At 45.3% G+C, this 20437-nt stretch overlaps 1 protein-coding gene across 2 annotated transcripts in view; it reads left to right on the plus strand.

Annotated features, from left to right (window-relative positions):
- Positions 1–20437, plus strand: part of hmcn2 (hemicentin 2) — a 57490-nt gene that overhangs the window by 22385 nt on the left and 14668 nt on the right. For both annotated transcript variants that reach the window (XM_020052924.3, XM_020052925.3), the window contains exons 11-44: positions 245–517; positions 958–1099; positions 1426–1553; positions 2269–2382; positions 2502–2663; positions 2843–3037; positions 3719–3814; positions 4109–4236; positions 4325–4469; positions 4650–4762; positions 5272–5431; positions 5533–5692; positions 8283–8410; positions 9188–9439; positions 10252–10335; positions 12231–12422; positions 12531–12661; positions 13596–13743; positions 14326–14452; positions 14553–14710; positions 15082–15360; positions 15599–15741; positions 15823–15973; positions 16185–16409; positions 16507–16620; positions 16766–16953; positions 17118–17214; positions 17357–17518; positions 17645–17758; positions 17855–18051; positions 18172–18253; positions 18373–18504; positions 18645–18788; positions 18898–19057. In XM_020052924.3, the coding sequence (XP_019908483.3) occupies positions 245–517; positions 958–1099; positions 1426–1553; positions 2269–2382; positions 2502–2663; positions 2843–3037; positions 3719–3814; positions 4109–4236; positions 4325–4469; positions 4650–4762; positions 5272–5431; positions 5533–5692; positions 8283–8410; positions 9188–9439; positions 10252–10335; positions 12231–12422; positions 12531–12661; positions 13596–13743; positions 14326–14452; positions 14553–14710; positions 15082–15360; positions 15599–15741; positions 15823–15973; positions 16185–16409; positions 16507–16620; positions 16766–16953; positions 17118–17214; positions 17357–17518; positions 17645–17758; positions 17855–18051; positions 18172–18253; positions 18373–18504; positions 18645–18788; positions 18898–19057 (5224 nt within the window). The remainder of the gene's footprint in view (positions 1–244; positions 518–957; positions 1100–1425; positions 1554–2268; positions 2383–2501; positions 2664–2842; positions 3038–3718; positions 3815–4108; positions 4237–4324; positions 4470–4649; positions 4763–5271; positions 5432–5532; positions 5693–8282; positions 8411–9187; positions 9440–10251; positions 10336–12230; positions 12423–12530; positions 12662–13595; positions 13744–14325; positions 14453–14552; positions 14711–15081; positions 15361–15598; positions 15742–15822; positions 15974–16184; positions 16410–16506; positions 16621–16765; positions 16954–17117; positions 17215–17356; positions 17519–17644; positions 17759–17854; positions 18052–18171; positions 18254–18372; positions 18505–18644; positions 18789–18897; positions 19058–20437) is intronic.

The raw sequence follows: 20437 nt of genomic DNA on the forward strand, positions 1-20437 counted from the left end.
ACACAAACACACACACTCACACACACACATACAAAACACACACACAGTCCCATACCCCTTAACTAGCCAAAGCTTTGAAAACCATTCCAAAATCCGTATTTACATATCACTGATATGCTTTATACCACAGATATAAAAAGTAATTCCAAATGTTTACATTGATTGTAAACTGTCTGTGTTGTTTAGTCCTGGCTGATGGCGTGTTCTCTTTCTCACTGTGTTGACTACGTTTCCAATGAGACAGAGCCTCCTCCAATGCTGAAGGCCCCTGTGAACGTGAGCTCCGCCGTGGGCTCTGTGGCTGTGCTGGCCTGCCAGGTGGAGGGCTCCATGCGCCACAACCTGACGTGGGAGCGGTCTGGCCTCGCTATTGAAGCCCGCTCCGGCAGGGTCAAAGTCCTGCCCGACTCCTCCCTGGAGATCAGCGGCGTGCAACCCCAGGATGCCGGCCGGTACCACTGTGTGGCCACCAACGCTCAGGGAAACAGCAGAGTCGCTGTGTGGCTGCTTGTCCCAGGTACCACAGCAACCACACCGGTCATCTGCTGAAACACTTTACACACCAGGGCCTCGTCCGGGCCTCCTCCAGGCCATTGACATCTGCTTTCCATTACTGACTAGAAGGACTTATCCGCTTCTCCAGAAATGCTCCCGGTCAAAACCTGTTTCAAATCAGCACACTTGGTGCATGTAGAAAATTGCGGCTTCTATCGTGGGCACGGCCTCAGATGCTTGTTATGTGTTTGAAAACGACGAGACAAATTTGAAACACGTCTCGGGCTGTGATTATGACATCGGCTTCACCCTGTTAATCACACCTGGCCCCTCGCACTAGAAAAGGTTTACCACAGCGTTGCAAAGATCTGTGCTGCCTGTAATCAATTACTTATCATAACGGCGTGACTGGGACATGAGTCATCAGCCTTTTTGCATGGATCCTCTGTATCTCCCCCGTAGAGGCCCCTTCTGTGGTAGTTAGCCCCCAGAGCCAGGCTTTCTCCAGGGGGTCTGATGTCCACCTCGTCTGCACAGCGTCCGGCTCGCCCACTCCACAGCTGTTCTGGAGTCATGGAAACATCTTCCTCACTAATCGGCCAAGGTAAAGGAAATCTCAGCTCTCTCAACACCTACACTAAAGCCGAGGCAGAGTAGTTTGATTCTATTTTAAAAGCCTACTCTGATTATACACATGTCACATCATGTTGGCTGAATTTCATAGTTACCAAATCATCCCAAAACTATATTATTCCGGAATGTTTTGTACATTAACATGATGTAGCTGCCAGTAAATACGTATTCAAAAGCGAACATGTCTCAAGGGATCAAATGTTTTTCTTGGACACCAAGGGATGAATTTAATGAAGACATCTGTATTTGTATTCACCTAAATAAACAAACGTGACTGATATGCCTTACATAATCCAGGATTACCATATCCAAACATGGACACCTAACAATCAGAGAAGCTCTTCGCGAAGATGCTGGTAACTACACGTGCCTGGCGACCAATGAGGCTGGAACTGCAAAACAGACTGTGTCTCTCAATTATGCAGGTAGGTGGAGACCTTGAAACATTTCAAAGCAACATGAATTTAAGTTATGTTACAACATAGTTCTTATTCTTTCTCCATGTTGTGGCTCTCAGTATCCCACTTTCCAACCCACAAAGACTAACAGGACTGGCCACATCAACACACCTCCTATGTGTAACGTTGTGGGCAAGAGGCAGGGCACAGGGAGAACGGAGGATCCTTATAAAAAACTCTGACACAAAACAGAAACTACGACACAGAGGCAACACAGCTTTACAATGGAACGAGATCCAAATAATCTGGACTGTAGTTTGAACATAGTGCAGCTTCCCTCTGTGGGTTAAAGTTTCTACCAATAAGTGCTTGACACTGATGGACCGTGACAGCTTCTCCTTGCGGTGTGTGTAATTGCAATGCTCTAATTGTTAGTGATGGTTAAATACTTTACAACACTGACCTGTCAAGACGCCGTCAAGCTGACTCTGGCTGAAAACCCAATGTCAGCATTTTAGCTGTCTCATATTCCTCCTGTAGGGCATGTCACAGTCGTGTCTTTGGCGACGGGATTCTGTCTGGATCCGCTGGCCACAGTTTATTGACAGGATTCTATTCACATTTCTTTGCTATTCTGACCATGTACTGCATTGTGAGCATGTCTGGTGATTTGGTAGATAACGTTTAACATGTTACTCTGACCCCCCCCCCCCCACACACACACACACACACACACGTACAGAGGAACCCAGTATCTGGGCGGTAAAGGAAGTTGTAATGGTTACTGTCGGGGAAGATGCGACTCTGGAGTGCCGTACAACAGGTGTCCCTCCTCCTCTGGTCAAATGGTCCAAAGGTAAATACTGGCCAATGTTTAATGAGCTGTGATTTTGTCATACTACTCACCGGTAGCTTTAGATTGGCAGTCATTAAAGAATCTGGGTCTTCCTATAATATCTTGGCTATTTTTCTCAGGTGATCTGCAGGTGGGCTCGGGTCCTTTTGCTGAGCAAGTCACTGAGCATCAAGGGAAACTGCAAATCCGAGGAGTGCAGGAGGTTCATGCGGGGGAGTACAGATGTGTGGCCAGGAACCCGGCTGGAGCCTCCACTGCCATCGTCATCCTGGAGGTCGGAGGTGAGGGCAGCCTTACTGAATGAGCACCACTTTCCCTTTAACCACTAGCAATGTGTGGCATCCTTGACATGAATCAAGTAGGTGTGTTACAGGCTATAACAGTATTTTGGACAGAGTATTTCCCTATCTCTCTGTATCTGAGTATTGAGAATCTCCCCCCCGCCCACACACACACACAGCGGCCCCAGTCTTCACAGAAACCCCTGTGGACGTGACGGCGGATGTGGGGGAGAAGGTGTCGCTGCCCTGTGCTGCCCGTGGTTTCCCGTTGCCTACAGTTACTTGGCACAGAGAGGAGGGAAGACCGATCATCACTAAAGCAGACAGCAATAGTGGCATTGTGCGACTAGACGCAGGGCATCTCCTCATCCACAGTGAGTGCTCCGTACTTTTCCTACTGTTCTTCCTGACACTATTGTACTGTCCTGCTATTGAGTTCCATATAAAACAGTAGGCGCCAGTAGGACCACAACCTCCGTTAGCATTGAGTGTGGGTGACTGGCATGGCTGACATTCTTTTGGTTCATAAATAAAGAAGATCCGATTTAGTAAACATTTTTTTAACAGAGTGGTGTAACAGGATACGTCTGGCACTGCTGAATGAAACTGAGTCTCTCCTTTTTCCTTCAGTGAGGGAACTGAGCTGCTATGAGAGCGGACAGAGACATGTTATACCAGGGCTTAACTGTATTATCAGGATATACACTGTACAAATAGAAAAGACTCAAAACACCATGACTGTGTAATGAACCCATGAAAAGTATTGCACGCAACCTGATATCCTCTGTAGGGTGTTGGAATCTAAACCCCAATTTAAGGGCTGTGATACACTAAACATTTTAAAATGAAGAAACCACTGGGTTGGTTAAATCTGAATAATGGTGCATTTAAGAGTATTGAGACAACACTTTTTTGTGTGGTGTTGCTTTAGGTAAAAGACAGCATAAAAAGGCTCTTATGAAATACATTGGGTAAAATATTTTTTGTGTTTTGATGCGTTTCCCCGCATGTATTGCCAAGCACATTTATTCTTGTGCCTACATGTATGTCCATAGGTGTCTGGTTGGATGATGAGGGTCTTTATGTCTGTGAGGCCAAGAATCAGTTTGGAACCATCAGGTCTGAGGCCAGAGTCACTGTTGGTGGACTGGGTATGAACTAATATTTGTGTTCAAGTTTTTTGGCAAACTAAATCTGGTTATGTTCAACTTAGAACATTTTACTTCTAACATGAGCACCACTTAGAAAAAAACACTGTCTGATTTTAGACAAAATCTCTACAGAGCATGATTAAGTCTTAAAGATGAACCTTTCTCTGCTGATAGGTAACTCCTGTATATTTTGCTGCATCTCATTATAGTTTCAGTTTGATCCTACGTTTTTTCAGCTGCTGCTTTATATTTTGGTCCCTGCTAATGTAATGATATCCCAGGCTTTGTCCACAGAGCCTCCACTTTTGGCTAATGGTACCCCAATAATCACCACTGGGATTGGTCAATCCCTGAGCATACCGTGCATGCTATTGGATGGAATACCCCTGCCAGAGAGAAACTGGACTCACAATGGAAACAAAGTGAGGATAAACTGTCCTGGACAATCCCATATTAGTACCTTAAAATGCATTTTTATCATTGTGATTGTCACGCGTTGCTGTTCCTTAGCTGCAGCTGAGTAGCAGGGTGTTGCTGAGGAGCGATGGCAGTTTATACATTGCAAGGGCACTCCCGGAGGATGCTGGGACATACGTTTGCACTGCAGTGAATATAGCAGGGTCGGTCAACATATCAGTCAGCCTAGAAGTCCATGGTAAGAGGAGATATGGTCCAAGCTGGGCTAGCAGGATGGGTTCTTCTACTGAATGAATGATCATTTTTTTCCTTGGACAACAATAACCGACACACATCTTAGGGTTAATCAACATGTCATAATGATGAGATTTCCCGGTTGTGCTCAGTAGACAGCTGTACTTGTGACCTGTTTTCCCAGTGCCCCCAGAGATCAGTGCTGGTCCATACCACTACGTAGCGAATGAAGGCGTAGCCATCACCCTGTCATGTGAGTCCAGGGGAGTTCCCAAGCCGACTGTGGCCTGGTCCAAGGTAGGATGTTATGCTTTCTGATTGGAAGCAACTATTTCCTGAAATGATGGTTTTGGGTCCATTCCATTAAAAACATGTGACAAATGGCCCATGGCAAATCAAATAGTTTATTGGGGATCTGTTTTAAGATGAATGGCCACTAATATAATTTAAAAAAAAGTGAAGTAATGTAACTTTTGTAAATATTACAAAGCTGCCTGTGTCAAGGAATATCATTCCAGTTACGTACATTTTCATTTCAGCAGACACATCATTAAGTACACTTCTATTCTTGTCAGATGAAAGTAAATCTGGAAAAGCCATCTTGTGCTCAGTAGAAAAGGGGTAGTACCTACCCTGTGAGAGAGAGAGGACAGAGGAGAAAGAGAGTTTGTGAAGGGTAACCTTCCCTGTAATTATACAGACTCAGACATCAGAAGTGTAGTTGGGCTTTGAACCTTTGGCCTAGTTATGTGTGTCATTGCTGTTGAGTGTGTATCTGGGCCTCACTCTGCCTGCTCTGCCCCCAGGGAAGGAAGCCCTTGCCCAGGGAAAGGCAATCCCTCCTATCAGACACTGATGGTTCCCTCCACATCCTCAACCCTACTGCGGAGGATGCAGGAATATACACATGCACAGCCACCAGTGCAACGGGCTATGCCAGCTATGAGATCCAGCTGAGTGTCAACAGTAAGGGCTGCGCATTTCTTCACTAAAGTCTGTGACTGAAATGGCAATAGCAATTCCGAAATAGATTGAACAAATTAAGATCATGTTTCCTCTCCCCCCAGCCAAGCCTAAAATCGTTGGTGTGAGCGGTCGGGAGAAGACGATGAAGATGGCTGCTGAGGTGGGCTCTGAGGTCATCCTCCCCTGTGAAGTCCAGGGCAGTCCCTCTCCCCTGGTCACATGGAGAAGGAATGGTCAGCCCATCCCTCCGGTCACTGCCTGGTGAGAGGAAGTCCAATATTTATGCACTGGTGACATAAAAATGCTGTGAAATTTTCCAAATGTTCTCAAGGGAAAATTTCTCACCATATCAAAGCATTTATCTTACCCCTGACATGCTGTATGTAACCAGTTCTTTTAACAAGTCATTTTGATTGAAGCCTGCTGTTATCCAAAGCAGACCTTCACGGTCTTATTTAGTGTTGCCTTTTGAAGCGTCAGAAGCAGCATACACACTGGCCTGTATCTAAAAGTGTGTGTATATGTGTGTATGTAGAAGCATATGTTTGTGCGTTGTAGTATACATGCTAATTTGCTCAGATAACTGGAATTCTTTCTAGAAGATCATCTGTTCCCAACCTCTTATATCCTCTTTCTCTGCGGTGTCTCGGCAGAGACTTCTACCCAAGTATTTGGTGATGTGTCTGTAGGGCACAGACTTCTATCCAAGTATTTGGTGATGGGTGCCTGTAGGCCTAGAGATTTCTATCCAAGTATTTGGTGATGGGTGCCTGTAGGGCACAGACTAAGATAGATAAGATAGATAGTAACACTCATTAGCCGTCACCATTCCCTCAGCCCCTGGAGGAACTGAGTGACAGTGGTTAAACCTGTGGTGGTGGTGGAATGTGGACACCTCATGTTGGGTCAGGAAGGAGGGACGGGATGAGGGGAGGTGGGGGGTGGGTGGGTGGGGGAGGTGTGTGCAGACGGAAACAAGGCCGGAACACTGACTGAAGAAGAGACAGCTCGTTTGACGTTTGGCTCCCGTGTGGATCTCCTGTCATAAAAGAGCATGTTGACTCTCTACTTGTTACCAGCCCTGGATGCCTGATGAGAATAACACACAGCCAGCAGCAACCCCCTCAGTCACTTGAGCATTCAGACATTTGGGTGGAGGGGGATGCATTCTCTCAATCCGGGAGGGTTAGTGGGGGTCGTTGGATTCACTCGGTCAGTGGGGTGTTCTGAGTGTGTGCTGCCATAGCCCTGCTCTCATCCAGTTCTTTCACCGCAGGTCTTAGCATTGCAGATAGCTAGCGCGTTTGGAAGATGAGATGCGTGCTGGTCCACACTGGGTCAGGGAGTACTGGGAGCTGCACTCAGAACTCTCTGATTAGCCCAGTTGGTCCTAGCAGGCCTGTTTCACCCTGTGTAGACATGGGGGCAGGGATGTGGGGGGAGGGGTATGTCACACAGCACTTTGATACGCCTTACAGCGCTTTTATTTTTTAACTACAATCGTTTTATTTTGACTAATGACACTTAAGGTTAATGATACATTTTTCCATGGTGTAAACAGGTGACAATTTCAATGGGCACACTTTTCAGGCAATAAGTCTAACTAAAAGATAGTAATGGTTTATATAATGTATACCATCCATAGTTAAGTAGCATGGGATTCATTAACAAATTAACATAGAACAAAAAAGAAACAAACAAACAAACAATTCCCCACATTAACCAGCAAGATATCTTGCTGGGAAATGTGATAATGATGGATGTGGTGATTGACAGCTCTAACTAGTCTAACACCAATCTGAGCAAAGTTGTTTGCAATTGTCACAAGGGTGTCGTCGTGGTGTATGTAGAATTGAATGAGCCAAACGCAGGGAGGCAGTTAACGAAGCTTTGTATTATATCTTTTAAATGGCACCCAATAAACAAAAGCGCACAAGCGCAAAAACAAGCGTGCAAGAGCTTCTCCAGTACAACACCAAACATAGAACAATACCACACAAAGACACCCAGAAACAAGGGAACTAATATAGGCAACCTAATGAGGGAATGGACACCAGGTGCGTGCAATAACAAGACATGACAGTGCCGTGGGAGGAGGAGCGGCGTGACTAGAAGGCCGGCGATGACGCACGCCGAACACCACGCCTGGTCCTCGTTACAGCAATATTTCAGAACCTTTACTTATCTGAAAAGTTCTTTCTTGTGAAAGAACTGAGGAAGGACCCCTTCTACATGCAGTTGCAGCACAAACTGAATTTGCTGTACTCAATAGTTAATAAAGTACATTTCCATCAATCTAGTAATGCGATTCATTACTAGATTGATACAAGGCAAATGGTGTTTTCCTGTCAGACCTGGTTTACTTGTCAGACCAATGAATTACCAAAAGGGTAAAAACTCTTGGTGAGGTGGCTAGGTGTTGCGTGAAGGTTGTTTCGTATTGTCAGTAAAATGTATTAAATAACTTCTTAAATAACATTGTTTTGCTTGCTCACCTCACCTCTGAAAGCAAAATCTTTATTCAATTAGTATATTCTCAGTGTAATTTTGCAATTAGCTATCTTGATTTAAAGCATTTCAGACCTGCAGTATAATTGGATTAACCGTAATCCAACCCATGGCTTAAAATAAGGTTTTACTACCACTAGTTGATTTTGTTTGCAGATTACCTGCAGGGAACTGTGAGAGTCTGACCCGATTTAGGACTGGATGTGAGCCCTCTGCTCACAGCTATGTGAGAATGCTGGTTAGAGTGTCGGGGATGGTTGCGAATATAGATTCACAAATACCCACAGGGCTGTAGATGTCCAGTTTGACCCCAGGCTGACCTCTGACCTCTTTCCATGTCCAGGTTCACCGTGCTTCCTTCCGGCTCTCTGAAGATCACTGATGTGCGACTGATTGATAGTAAACTTTACACCTGCTTGGCTGAAAACCCGGCAGGCAACGTCTCCGTCAACTACAAGTTACACGTACAAGGTACCTTATGGTGGACTCATTGCACAGAACTCCCTGAACTGACATCTGAGAACATTTTCCACTTCACTGTTCAAGATGCTGAAAATGTTTAGGAAATGATTCACTAAATCTAAGACCCAAAAAGGAAACTATGGATGTTTGTAATTTCATTTACAACCCCTTTTCCAAAAAGTTGGGACACTGTGTAAAATGTAAAGAGAAAGAGAATGTGATGATGTGCAAATCATTTCAACCCTATATTGAATCGAAAATAGTACAAAGACAGCATATTGAATGTTGAAACTGAGAAATGTCAGACAATAAGATTCTGGCAAATTTGTCTTAACCACTGCATTATTACCTGAAATACACATCGTCTTTTTAAGTACAGGTAGATATTTGAAGAATGTTGATACTGAAACATTAGAAGTAGTCTTCATTTTAATTTTTTCAGACAATTTGCTCAGCAGCCAATCCTTTTCCTGGCTTTTTGTTGATTTTCTTGTCGGTCCCAGAACTGTGTTGTACATCCCTGTATGTAACAGTGCCGAACAGTACAGTAAAATTTAACCCAACAGATTTCAGCACTTTATGTACTTTGCTGTGTTCTACTGTGCTGTGTTCTACTGTGCTGTCCAAACTGTGAAACATGGGCAATTTTTTCAATGTATTTTTTTCACCATCATTTAGGTTACTGGGTACATTATTACAACTCAGTCAGATGCCTGCACCTGTAAATGTCAATGTGGATTAGAGTGTAAATATTATGAGCCACAACCTTGTTTGTTTGTTTCCCAGCTAAGCCCAAGATCCAGGCGGCTCCTTCCCAGCTGAAGGCTCTGATAGGCCAGACAGTGATTCTGCCATGTGTGGTGCAGGGGGAGCCCAGCCCTGACATCAGTTGGTTCCACAATGGACTTCCTGTGACTCTCAGGGACACTGCAGCCCTCAGGATAGACAGGGCCAGACTCACTGACCAGGGCACCTACAACTGTGTGGCCAACAACACGGCTGGACAGGACTCCATGGAGATCAGATTGGAGGTGTTAGGTGAGAGATATGATCAGTGATCCTGCAGGTTCTCCGTGCCAATGAGCTGACCAGTTATCAATCATGACATCATTTATCAATTCATACTATTCAGACTATGCCTCACCCAAATAGCACACACTGAAAACATGCTAAATTGTCACTGTCGATACTACAGAAAGCTACATGCGCACACATACACATCCTCCATGGTTTTTCTGCTGTTGTGTTTTGTGCTGAGCCAGTGTCTTCTGTCTGTGTTGTGTACTTAGTTTAGCTTTATTTGAATCCCAGACCATTTCCTTAAACGAGGTCTTGAATAATAATTTGATTTTAATTGCCTTGTCTGGTTATATTAAGGTTTCACTGATATGAAAGCAAACACTGTCCCAACTTAAAGACTGGAGAGACAGTGACTATACATTGCTTTGTCTTGAGTCACCATATGGGTAAACTTCATTCTATCAGTGCCAGTAGTGGGTCGGTGTGTTAGTGGGTGTCAGGGAGGCTATTCAAGTTCTCTTTGACCGGAATAATTACTGGAAGACAGAGCTGGAATTTAACGAGTAAGTTGGAGGCAAAGGAGACCTGATGTAGATTGTTCAATAGCACATTTTCACCCAAACGCTAATGTGATTAACCCTCAAATGCCTTATCTTAAGCTCCTCCAGCGACAAACATAAGAAACAAAAACTACAATTAAGCCTACTATTTAAAAATTCAAACCCAACTTTTCGCGTTGTTCAAATTTGCCTTGGTGAATTTAAATAACACGTCTTATAACATCTCATCCCCTGTGGGGTCCTAATGCTCAAACCTTATCTATTCCACAGAGGCCCCTTCCTTTGCTGAAGCTGGAGATGCCATCATGGAGAAAGTAGCTAACAGCAACATTACTATCCCCTGCCCTGCTGAAGGTAGGATAAGATTTATGATGTGTGTCAGTTTTTCGGGAAACACATACACAATAAAGGGAAACAGTCAGATTCTGAGGATTCTTTTGTTTGGCATAGAGCAGTTTTTTGTATGGGTGTGAACGTGTGAGGTTATGAGCGGTTCTGTGTGGGTGCGTTAATGTATGTGGATGTTATTGTGGATTTGAGGGGATGTGTGTGTCTGGATGTGTTGTGAATTTGTTGTGGATGTGTGTGGACATGCGGGGATGTGTGTGTGTGTGTGTGTGAGGATGTGAGGGAAGGCATGCTTGTTTCAATACCTTTTGGAGACAAACATTACTGACATTTCGAGATGTTTTATCGGGATAGAGTTCAGGTTGGTATTTGTAGCTACAGTTAGGTCTAAAATGATTTTAGGTAAGGGTTCAGGTTTTTGAATTAGTTGGGTTTTTCAACTAGTTAGTTCTGAAAGTCATGAAAACGTGTGTGTGTACTCTTATGTGTGTGCTTGTGCAGGCAAGCATTCAACCGTGTATTCTTTTTTAAGCTCAGGCCCAATGAGTCTCTTGTTGAAAAAGACATGTAAATAGGTGTTGTTTGTATGGAGTCGTGCCATGGTAACGGGCATGTTTCACAAAGAGCGCTAATGCGGGTTGAGCAACAGCTGGAACATCCTGCCTCCTCAGTGGGCCACATCTGCTTTCCTCTCTGCTCTGCGAGAGGGCCTGCTGGGAGAGACATCCAAATTACAGGCTGCTGCTGGCAGATAATGGACAGAGATGTCTGGGGCTGGCTCCGCTGGCCCTCCCCATAGAACGTAGTCAGGCAGCTACACTGTTACTCTTACATGGCCCTCAAAGGGATGCTCAAGAACCACAGCAGCATTCGGAGCCTGGCCGTGAAAGCTTGTTTATGACCAATTGTTTCACAGATAGGTAAATATCTCAGTCAGTCTGCAAGAATTTTGGATGGGAAGATCAAAAGAGATTTTCCAAATTTTTACCTACAGGAACACTTAATGTCCTGTAATAGTAGAAGCACTAAATAACACCTGGAACTGATCATTGAAATAAGCCGGGTGAACCCAAACAAATAAATAACTACACAAAACTTGTTCTAATAACATATAATTATATCTAAACGGAACATCTGTACTCACCACCCACCCAGAGAAATAATACATTTGAATTAGAAGGAGTCTTAAGTGTAAACTCTTAGTGGGACCGGGTGATATCATTACCTTTGGTTGCTCTCTGTAGTTTCTCTTTGTTCCCTTTGTATGTTTGGACTGGGGAGGAAAGATGTGTTTAATTTCCAGTACAGCTATCTAATGTTTGGATATGTTCTGTAAATAGAGATGGGTTAAAATCCACATAGCTAGATATGTCCTGACATATGTAAGAGAGACCTCAAAATGGGTAATATGGGGTAAAGGAGCTTTCCCGCCTCTAAATCCATCCGACTCCCTGCTCCCAGCCCATTTTCCCATTGCAAAGCTCCAAACACATCTGTTTCAAGCACCTATAGTACATGACATCAAAGCTTTCAACTTTTGGCCCAACCACTACTCCAACTGTCCAGGGTACTCGACCTATGATTTTGGCAGTAAATCACGAAACTAGTATATAAGTATATTTAAATCTACTGATACACTGTACTGTGTCTGGCATGTATGCGTTGCTCACCAAGGGCAAACACGGTTCTCAGCCTCAGTAACTATTTGGCAAGTTCCCCTGCTGTTCCGCTCTCCAAACAATAAATGTAGGGCCTGCTTTGTCTTTTGTACACTTGGTCATACGGTCTTCCTGTTGAGGAGCACAAACAGAAGTAACTCTTATTTCTTAAGTAAGAAAGCCAATTTTAAGACCTCCCAGAAGCTCCTCACACTGCCCACTCTGTTTGCTCTACAACCACAGGGTCGCCCCGTCCGAAGGTACGCTGGTTCAAGAATGGCCTGGAAATAGATCCTGACCAATCAGAGCTCTCTGTGGCCCCTGACGGCTCACTTGTGATTGGCTCAGCATCTGCCAGTCACAGCGGGGACTTTAAGTGTGTGGCCAGTAATGATGCAGGCTCTGTTGAGCGGAAGACCCGGCTGAAAGTAAATGGTAAGTCATAAATAAAATGTTTATCTAGAACCTAACTGTTCATTCAGATCCCAATAAAATGTCTTAATAAAGGGACTTCTAGATGATGTCTCTGCTGTACTCCTCCAGTACTCCCTGAGATCCAAGATGATGGACAGCCCCTGAACCTAACTGTTACCCTGAAGCAGCCCCTCACTCTGGGCTGTGATGCATTTGGAATCCCCTCACCTACAATTACCTGGACTAAAGATGGACAGAATGTGAGTCACTTATTCAAATTAATGTATATAAAAAGAAAACATAGAAAATGATGGGTTAGTATTTACGAGAATAAATACCTTTGAGAGGCCTTTAAATGATTATAAGTTTTTTATATGAAAAGCATGACGTGAAAGAATATAACATGTAACATGATGGAATGGTGATTATATGCAATGTCTACATTTGGCTTGCGTTTCTGCTCTGCAAATTGCATGATCACTCATGAACAGTTAGTGTTACTCAACCAGGACGTTTAAACTGAAATCCTTACGTGCCAGAAGAAATGCATCCTTTGGCCTTCTACCTTGGTTGAGCTCCTAGGCTCTCAAGGGTGTCAAGGCAAAGCAATCATATTTGCTTTCGAACCCCCCCAGAAAACACCCTGTAACAACACCCTGTCATTCTCCTCAAACATCATGCTAGTGACATGCTGCAGTTCATGCTCTAGACCGTTTGTAGGAGGCAACCTTACCTCACAAGCTGCTTACGCACAGTACTAATCAAGACTTGCCATTTCTCGTCTGGGCTATTGCAACTCATTGTTGGTAGTCTTCCCTGCTTGTGCCACAAACCCCCAACAATTTACCCAGAATGCAGACGTCCATCCATCCTCTCCCTTGGGGGCCATTTCACAATATTGTGGACGGTCTGTATTGAAATGAATGACATCTGGCGCAACCAAACGGAGTGCTGATGCTTAGTGTGAATGAGGCATAATGTTACATTACATTATGAGGCATAATGTTACAATGATACTACAATGACACCGTTCATGTATTTATGTAATTAAACGGATTCTTAGTAAACCATCCCTTAAATCCCTACACTTTGCTTTTTGGTGTAGGTTACCATGCGTTTGGCAACGTGGTCATACATTTTTTTACAGTCCCATATTGGTCATATACGTTAACAATAACTTCTGTCTGTGTTTAGGTAATGGACACTCCTGGAGTGTACCTAGAGAATGGGAAGAGACTTTTGAGAATCTATCGAGTCCAAACAGATCACGGAGGCCAGTTCACCTGCACCGCTAGTAATACGGCTGGGCAGACCCGAAGGGACTACAACATTATGGTACAAGGTGAGTTTCCAATCAAGCTTGGGTACTGTCTATTCCACCTCTACCATATTTTAATGTTAGGTTCAAGGCAGTATAATGTTGACATATAACATAGAGATTTACATTAGGAGACACATCTAAAGATTATATTTTCCCAAAGTCATGTTAAAACGTAAAATGTTCCTGAGTTGTGTGACATCATAAAGTGAACCCTGGAACCCAACCTCTTCCCTAAAATGTTAATATCTTCAAATGTTTTATTTAAAAATGAATCGGGTGCTTCCACAATGAAAACACATGATTTATCAGACACCACTTTCCTGATTGTGACTAAACTTGGGTGACTGATGCTTTTTGCCAGAGACAAAGCCACAATATCTCAGAAACCACTGGCTCAGTTTTTACTGAACGGTTGAATAATTCATGTTCTCATACAGATCATTTATTAAACAGAAATACATTGACCTCTGGGGCCTGCCCAGTAGTAAAACTCGACTAAGCTACCAAAGCCAGGGCGAGAGGAGAAGCCAGCTAGCTGGGCAAGTCTCATCAAAACCAGTGTTGCTTTGTTGAAGACAAATGTGAGTTTTGTATTTCTGTCAGCCCCACCAGTAATCTCTGGGACATCCAGAGTGCAAGACCTTTCAGTGGTGGCAGGACAGGAGGTGGAGTTCCAATGTCGGGTCAGTGGCCGCCCAGCCCCCAATGTGGAATGGAGCCGGGATGGAGAGTGAGTCGCTGTAACTGTCTGATATTGATATCGTATTTCACATCTGGGTTAATCAGCACACTTCCATCGTCGTTTTGATCACGCCCTTCCTTTTCCTCAGGGTGCTGTCGAAGGATGGGGACCCCCATGTGGAGTTTCAAGACCAGGACCAGGTGATGAAGGTGAAGGCGGCCCGGCTGAGGGACCAGGGAGTGTACCAGTGCCTGGCCAGTAACAGCGCTGGGACACAAATGCGCCAGTTCAGACTCACTGTGCAAGGTACTGTCCCCTCTGTCACGTTTACTTCTCAATAACCAAATACCAACAACTCAAAAGTCTTCCTGCGTCTCATGAGTAATCACTGCGTTGATCAAAAAGCAGATTCACCTTCTGTAGAATCAAAATCACAGAATCACGTTGCATTAAGTACATTTCTGTTGGAGGGTTTGTAAATGTATTCATAAAGGGTGAATCTGCTCACCACCCATAGACCACATTGTTAGACGCAGGGAGATGTGGAGAGCTTTCAATTCAGTATAATGCAGCTATTTACTAGCCATTTTATAGCTGGTCTCAGAGGGCTACAGCATATTCCTTGAGAAAGTCACCCTTTCACATCTTACTCTCCTCCACCCTCACTGTTTCTCCAGCTCCCCCCACCATCAGAGGCTCCAGTGAGACCTCAGAGGTGTCTGTGGTGTTAGGCTTCTCCACGGTTCTGCCCTGTGATGTAGACGGCTCTCCCATGCCCAGTATCACCTGGCTGAAGGACAACAAGCCCATTGTGTCTAGTGCCGAGCTCACCTACACTCGGGCTGGGCAAGCACTGCGGCTGGGTTCGGCACACGGAGAAAGCGCTGGTCTCTACACCTGCAGAGCGTCAAACCCTGCAGGCATCGCTCTCAAACATTACTCACTCAATGTGCTGGGTAAGTAAACCGGGCAGGAGAAAGGTTGATTCCGGGGTACAGAGTGAAAACATGGAGACCAGGGTTCAATGCCCATCTCCAGCCTTCACTTCTATGTCCCCACTAAAGTTGTCTCCCTCTGCTGGCAATACATCTCTTGTAAAAACATTTAAAATAAGTAAGGAGAGAGTCCACTCCAGGATCATCAGGACAGTTTCATGTAAGTAGGAGATTTAGACTGCTTGTCTCATTTGATCAGTTCCACCACAGATTGAAGGGGAGTCTACCTCTCTGAGTTTCGGTGGCCGAGAGGAGAAGGTCCGGATCAATAGCTCAGTAACCCTGTCCTGTTTGGCTAAAGGCTTCCCCGAACCCAAGACCCAGTGGTTTAAAGATGGCAAGGTTGGTCTGTGTTTCTATTTCACCTCGTTTTATTCAACGCCACCGATGTCTATTGATGCTGATATGTGAAGTTGTTTCTAGTTGCTGAGTAGGATGTCTCACATTGGTGTCCGTGAGGATGGTCACCTCCTTCACATAGACCACGCCATGCTCTCCCATGAGGGCCAATACACCTGCGTCGTCACCAACACTGCAGGAGAGGACAAAAGAGATTTCCATGTCACAGTTCAGGGTGAGTGTCCATGCATAGAAGTTACAGTGCCTTTGGCAAGATTACATTTAAATGTTTTTCCAGGTTTTATTAATTTATCTGGAACAACTTACAGGAGAAATGTGTGCTAAGTACTTTACTCAAGGGCACAACGGCATATTTGACTTTCGACCTCTGCATTCTGTATTGTTGAGATACCCATGTGATAAGATTATGCACGTCTCCACGCCAGTTCCTCCCGTCTTCCATCGAGTGAATAATGGTGCACAGGCCTGGGGTCTGGGAGAGGAGGAGGAGGGAGGGGACAGAGAAGATGAGATGACAGAGAAGAGGGAGGTCGTCCTCGGGCATCCTGTCAGCCTGTCCTGTGAGAGTAACGCCATCCCCCCACCCCATCTCAGCTGGTACCGAGAGGGACGCAAACTCTCCACTGCTGACGGAGTGGTGCTGCTGCCAGGTGAGAGAAGAACCAGGCCTTTCAGGTCCAGTCCAGGATGTCAAACGGCTACAGTGTGATCAAGTGTATTTGGGCTGATGTGTGGTTGTCCTCAAAGGTGGGCAGGTGCTTCAGATTCCCCAGATTCAGCGGGAGGATGCTGGGAAATATACGTGTCAAGCGGTGAACGAAGCAGGAGAGGACCGCATGCACTTTGACCTGGAGGTGCTGGGTAGGCCTGTTTGATTGTCAGATTATTCAGTGTTGGGTCCTTGTCTGAAGGTCAAACGTCTGAGGATCTAAAAGCTGCAAAATGTACGGCAAGGCCAAGGTGTCATTTCCTGAAGTTTCTCTCTGTTATCATTCTATTTGTCCAGTACCCCCGGTGATAACTGGCCAGTTGGACGAGTTCATGAAAGAGATAGCAGCAGTGGTAAATAGTACGGTGGCTCTCCACTGTGATGTGATGGGTCACCCAGAACCAGTCATTTCCTGGCTGAGGGATGGTACACCACTGCGCTCCGGACAACACCATAGCATCAGTGAGGATGGGAGACAACTGCAGGTTAGAATCCCTTAACAATATAAATAGAACAGAGCAGTGGGGTTTTGAATTACAGTGTCAGGACTTTGTTGGCTTTCGCTGGAGCCACAAATGTATATACAGAGAGCTCACATCATGTGTCTAACTTTGAAGGTTTAGTTCTCTGTGTTTTCTCTGGCTTTCAGATCCTCAGTGTGCAGGTGTCAGACATGGCTGGCTACCTTTGTGTGGCTGAAAACAAGGTTGGAGAGGTAGAGAAGCTCTTCAGCCTAACAGTGCAAGGTGACGTAGAATACACTTCATCTACCACACTGGAAGGACAGGGGTACTCTCTGGTTTCCTCCAAATGTGTGTGTTATCACTAATGTACTTCATTGCATTAAATGCTTTGGACTGTGAATGATTGATTCCTGTTATTCCCCAGTGCCTCCTAGGATGGTGGCTGGCAGGGAAGAGGAGGTGAGTGTGATTGAGGGTCACATGGTGTCTCTGATGTGTGACGTCCAGGCGTACCCTCCTCCCGATATCATATGGACCAGAGACGGACAGGTCCTCCAGTTTAGCACAGGCGTCCACATCTTGCCAGGTCAGAACTGACTCTTCGACACACAGCCCAGGGCCCATAAACCTCGTGACCTCGCCGTGGTCTCAAATGCCTTATCTGTGATAAGTCTACAGTCCTCATGCTCATTATTGTTGACTGTCATCATAGGAGGTCAGATGCTACAGCTGCCTCGGGCCAGACTTGAGGATGCAGGGCAGTATGTGTGCACTGCCACAAACTCAGCAGGCCAGGCCCAGAAGAGCATCCAGCTCAGCGTCTACGGTGAGAAATATCCTAGCCCTGTACAGCCCTCTTGGGCATTACACTTCACCTGATCCAATATCTGTCATTATATTTGTCCCTGCTGTCGGTTTACAGTCATGCCAACCCTGAAGCCCCGCATTGACTCTGAGTCCGAGGTTGTTACCGCTCAGCTCGGGTCGTCTGTCGGACTACGCTGTGAAGCTCGGGGCGTTCCAGCACCCGAGGTCACATGGTACAAGAACGGGCTGCAACTGGTAGCTGGGAATGGACTGAAGGTGGAGGAGCACCAGCTGGAGATCATGGGAGTTCAGGTAAACACATTAATCACATTCAGTTCATCCTAGTCGGTCTCAGAAGCATTAGCGCTGATAACTGACGGCATCAGGTCATGCATCAAATTGAAACAGTGTTGTTCTGACTATGGTCTATAGGTGTCTGACAGTGGAATCTACACCTGCAAGGTGTTCAATCTGGCTGGACAGGTGGACAGGACCTTCCGCTTGGCTGTTCATGGTGAGATTTGCCTCCCATGTAGCCTTCATTAGATGGGATTTTTACAAATGGTAATACTGGTAATATGGCAATATCATATGTCCCACTAGTATGAATCCGGATGTTTATGTTCCATTTAGTTCCCCCTGTCTTAGATGGACCTCTTCATGAGTCCCTTACCCAGAACGTGGGCTCCCATGTCACTTTGCTATGTGAACCTACGGGGGTCCCAGTACCCAGCATCACCTGGCTGAAGGATGGCACTCCGATTGGTGAGAGGATAGACTGGTTGCTTACTTCCTGAAGCGCCATTGCCACAGATGACCCGTTAAAAAAGAATTATGACACTGCTTTTGACGGACTTGTATTCTGACCGACTGGTTTAGCCTGACCAATGTGTGATTATTTCCAGAGGGCAGTGTGCAGTGGAAGTGGTCGATACGAGGTAAGAGGCTGGAGCTGGGGCCTCTCGCCCTCTCTCACGCAGGGACCTACACCTGTATGGCCGAAAACAGCGAAGGAGAGACCCGGAAGGACTATGATCTCACAGTGCAAGGTAGGTTACATAATCTCACACACACTGCTCATTAGCTGTTGTAAGGAGTCATAGACCCTCTGCGTGTTTCACTGTCGGAGCTGTGTCGTAACACTGACCTTTTTTTCAGTGTCACCCACTATCTTGGAATCTGGCCACCAGTCAGAAATTAGTGCAGCGATGGGCGATGAGGTGACTCTGGAGTGCAGGGTGACAGGGACACCTGCACCCCAACTTAGCTGGTTGAAGGACGGAGCCAATCTGGAGGACTCAGACATCCAACACATAGAGTGAGTCCCTTTCGCTTATCGTTTTTCAGTTCTGTGTTATGTTCTGAGTTAAACATGCAGTTTGCTATTGTTGGACAATGGTTGTAAAAGTGTTGCTGTCGAAACAAAACAGGGTCCCTGAAAATTGTCTTATGTACAGTATGTGCCAATGTCATGGCTAACTGAGTTATAATAGTCACTCTACTTTTTATGCACATATAAACAACATATAACCAAGTCAGCCCAAAATGCAAGATATAAATTTTTTTACTTTGTTAATCGCAGAAGTTCCAGACTGTATCTTTAAGTGTTTGCATCTTTAAATGACCCTTAGTTTACTTTTTTGTACATTATGTCCATGCCTATTCTGAAAGCCAGCTGTTTGTTTGGGTTAGGTTCAAATACACCATATGGCCAAAAGTATGCGGACACCCGACCATCACACCTATATGAGCTGGTTGGACATCCCATTCCAAAACCATGGGCATTAATATGGAGTTGCCCCCCCTTTGCATCTATAACAGCCACCACTATTCTGGGAAGGTTTTCCACAAGATTTTGGAGTGTCTTTGTGGGAATTTGTGCCCATTCAGCCAAAAAAGCAATTGTGAGGTCAGGCACTGATGTTGGACAAGAAGGCCTGGTTTGCAATCACTGTTCAACCATGTCTTTATGGACCCCTGTTTGTGCACTGGGGCACAGTCATGCTGGTACAGGAAGGACCTTCCCCAAACTGTTTCCACAAAGTTGGAAGCATCCAATAGTCTAAAATGTGTCCTGTAGCATTAAGATGACCCTTCACTAGAACTAAGGGGCCCAGCCCAAACTCTGAAACACAGCCCCAGTTCATTATCCCTCCTCCACCAAACTTTACTGAGGGCACTATGCAGTCCGCTAGGTAGCTTTCTCCTGGCGTCTGCCACACCCAGATTCGTCCATCAGACTGCCAGATAGTGAAGCATGATTCAACACTCCAGAAAACATTTCCACTGCTCCAGAGTCCAGTGGCGGCGTGCTTTACACCAGTCCAGGCGACGCTTGGTGTTGCGCATGTAGAGGCTTGTGAGGCTTGCGTACAGCTGCTCGGCCATGGAAACCCATTTTGTGAAGCTCGAAATGCACAGTTTTTGTGCTGATGTTGCCTCCAGAGGTGCTTCAGCACTTGGCGACCCCGCTCTGCAAGTTTGCGGGGTCTATCATTTCGTGGCTCATAATTATAGCACTCAATTATAGCACTCAGGCTTAGAAGCCTGCAAAGCTAACTGAGATCATCCATAATCATTTCCACAAACTTTCGATCTAGTTTCAGAGAGGGACAGAGATTGGCTGATGGTCTAAATCACACCCCCTTCCCAAGATAAGCAATAATTTGTAGAAGCTCTACAATCAAACAAAATGTTT

The sequence above is a fragment of the Esox lucius genome, chromosome 13 (genome assembly GCF_011004845.1).
Source record: "Esox lucius isolate fEsoLuc1 chromosome 13, fEsoLuc1.pri, whole genome shotgun sequence".
Taxonomy (NCBI): domain Eukaryota; kingdom Metazoa; phylum Chordata; class Actinopteri; order Esociformes; family Esocidae; genus Esox; species Esox lucius.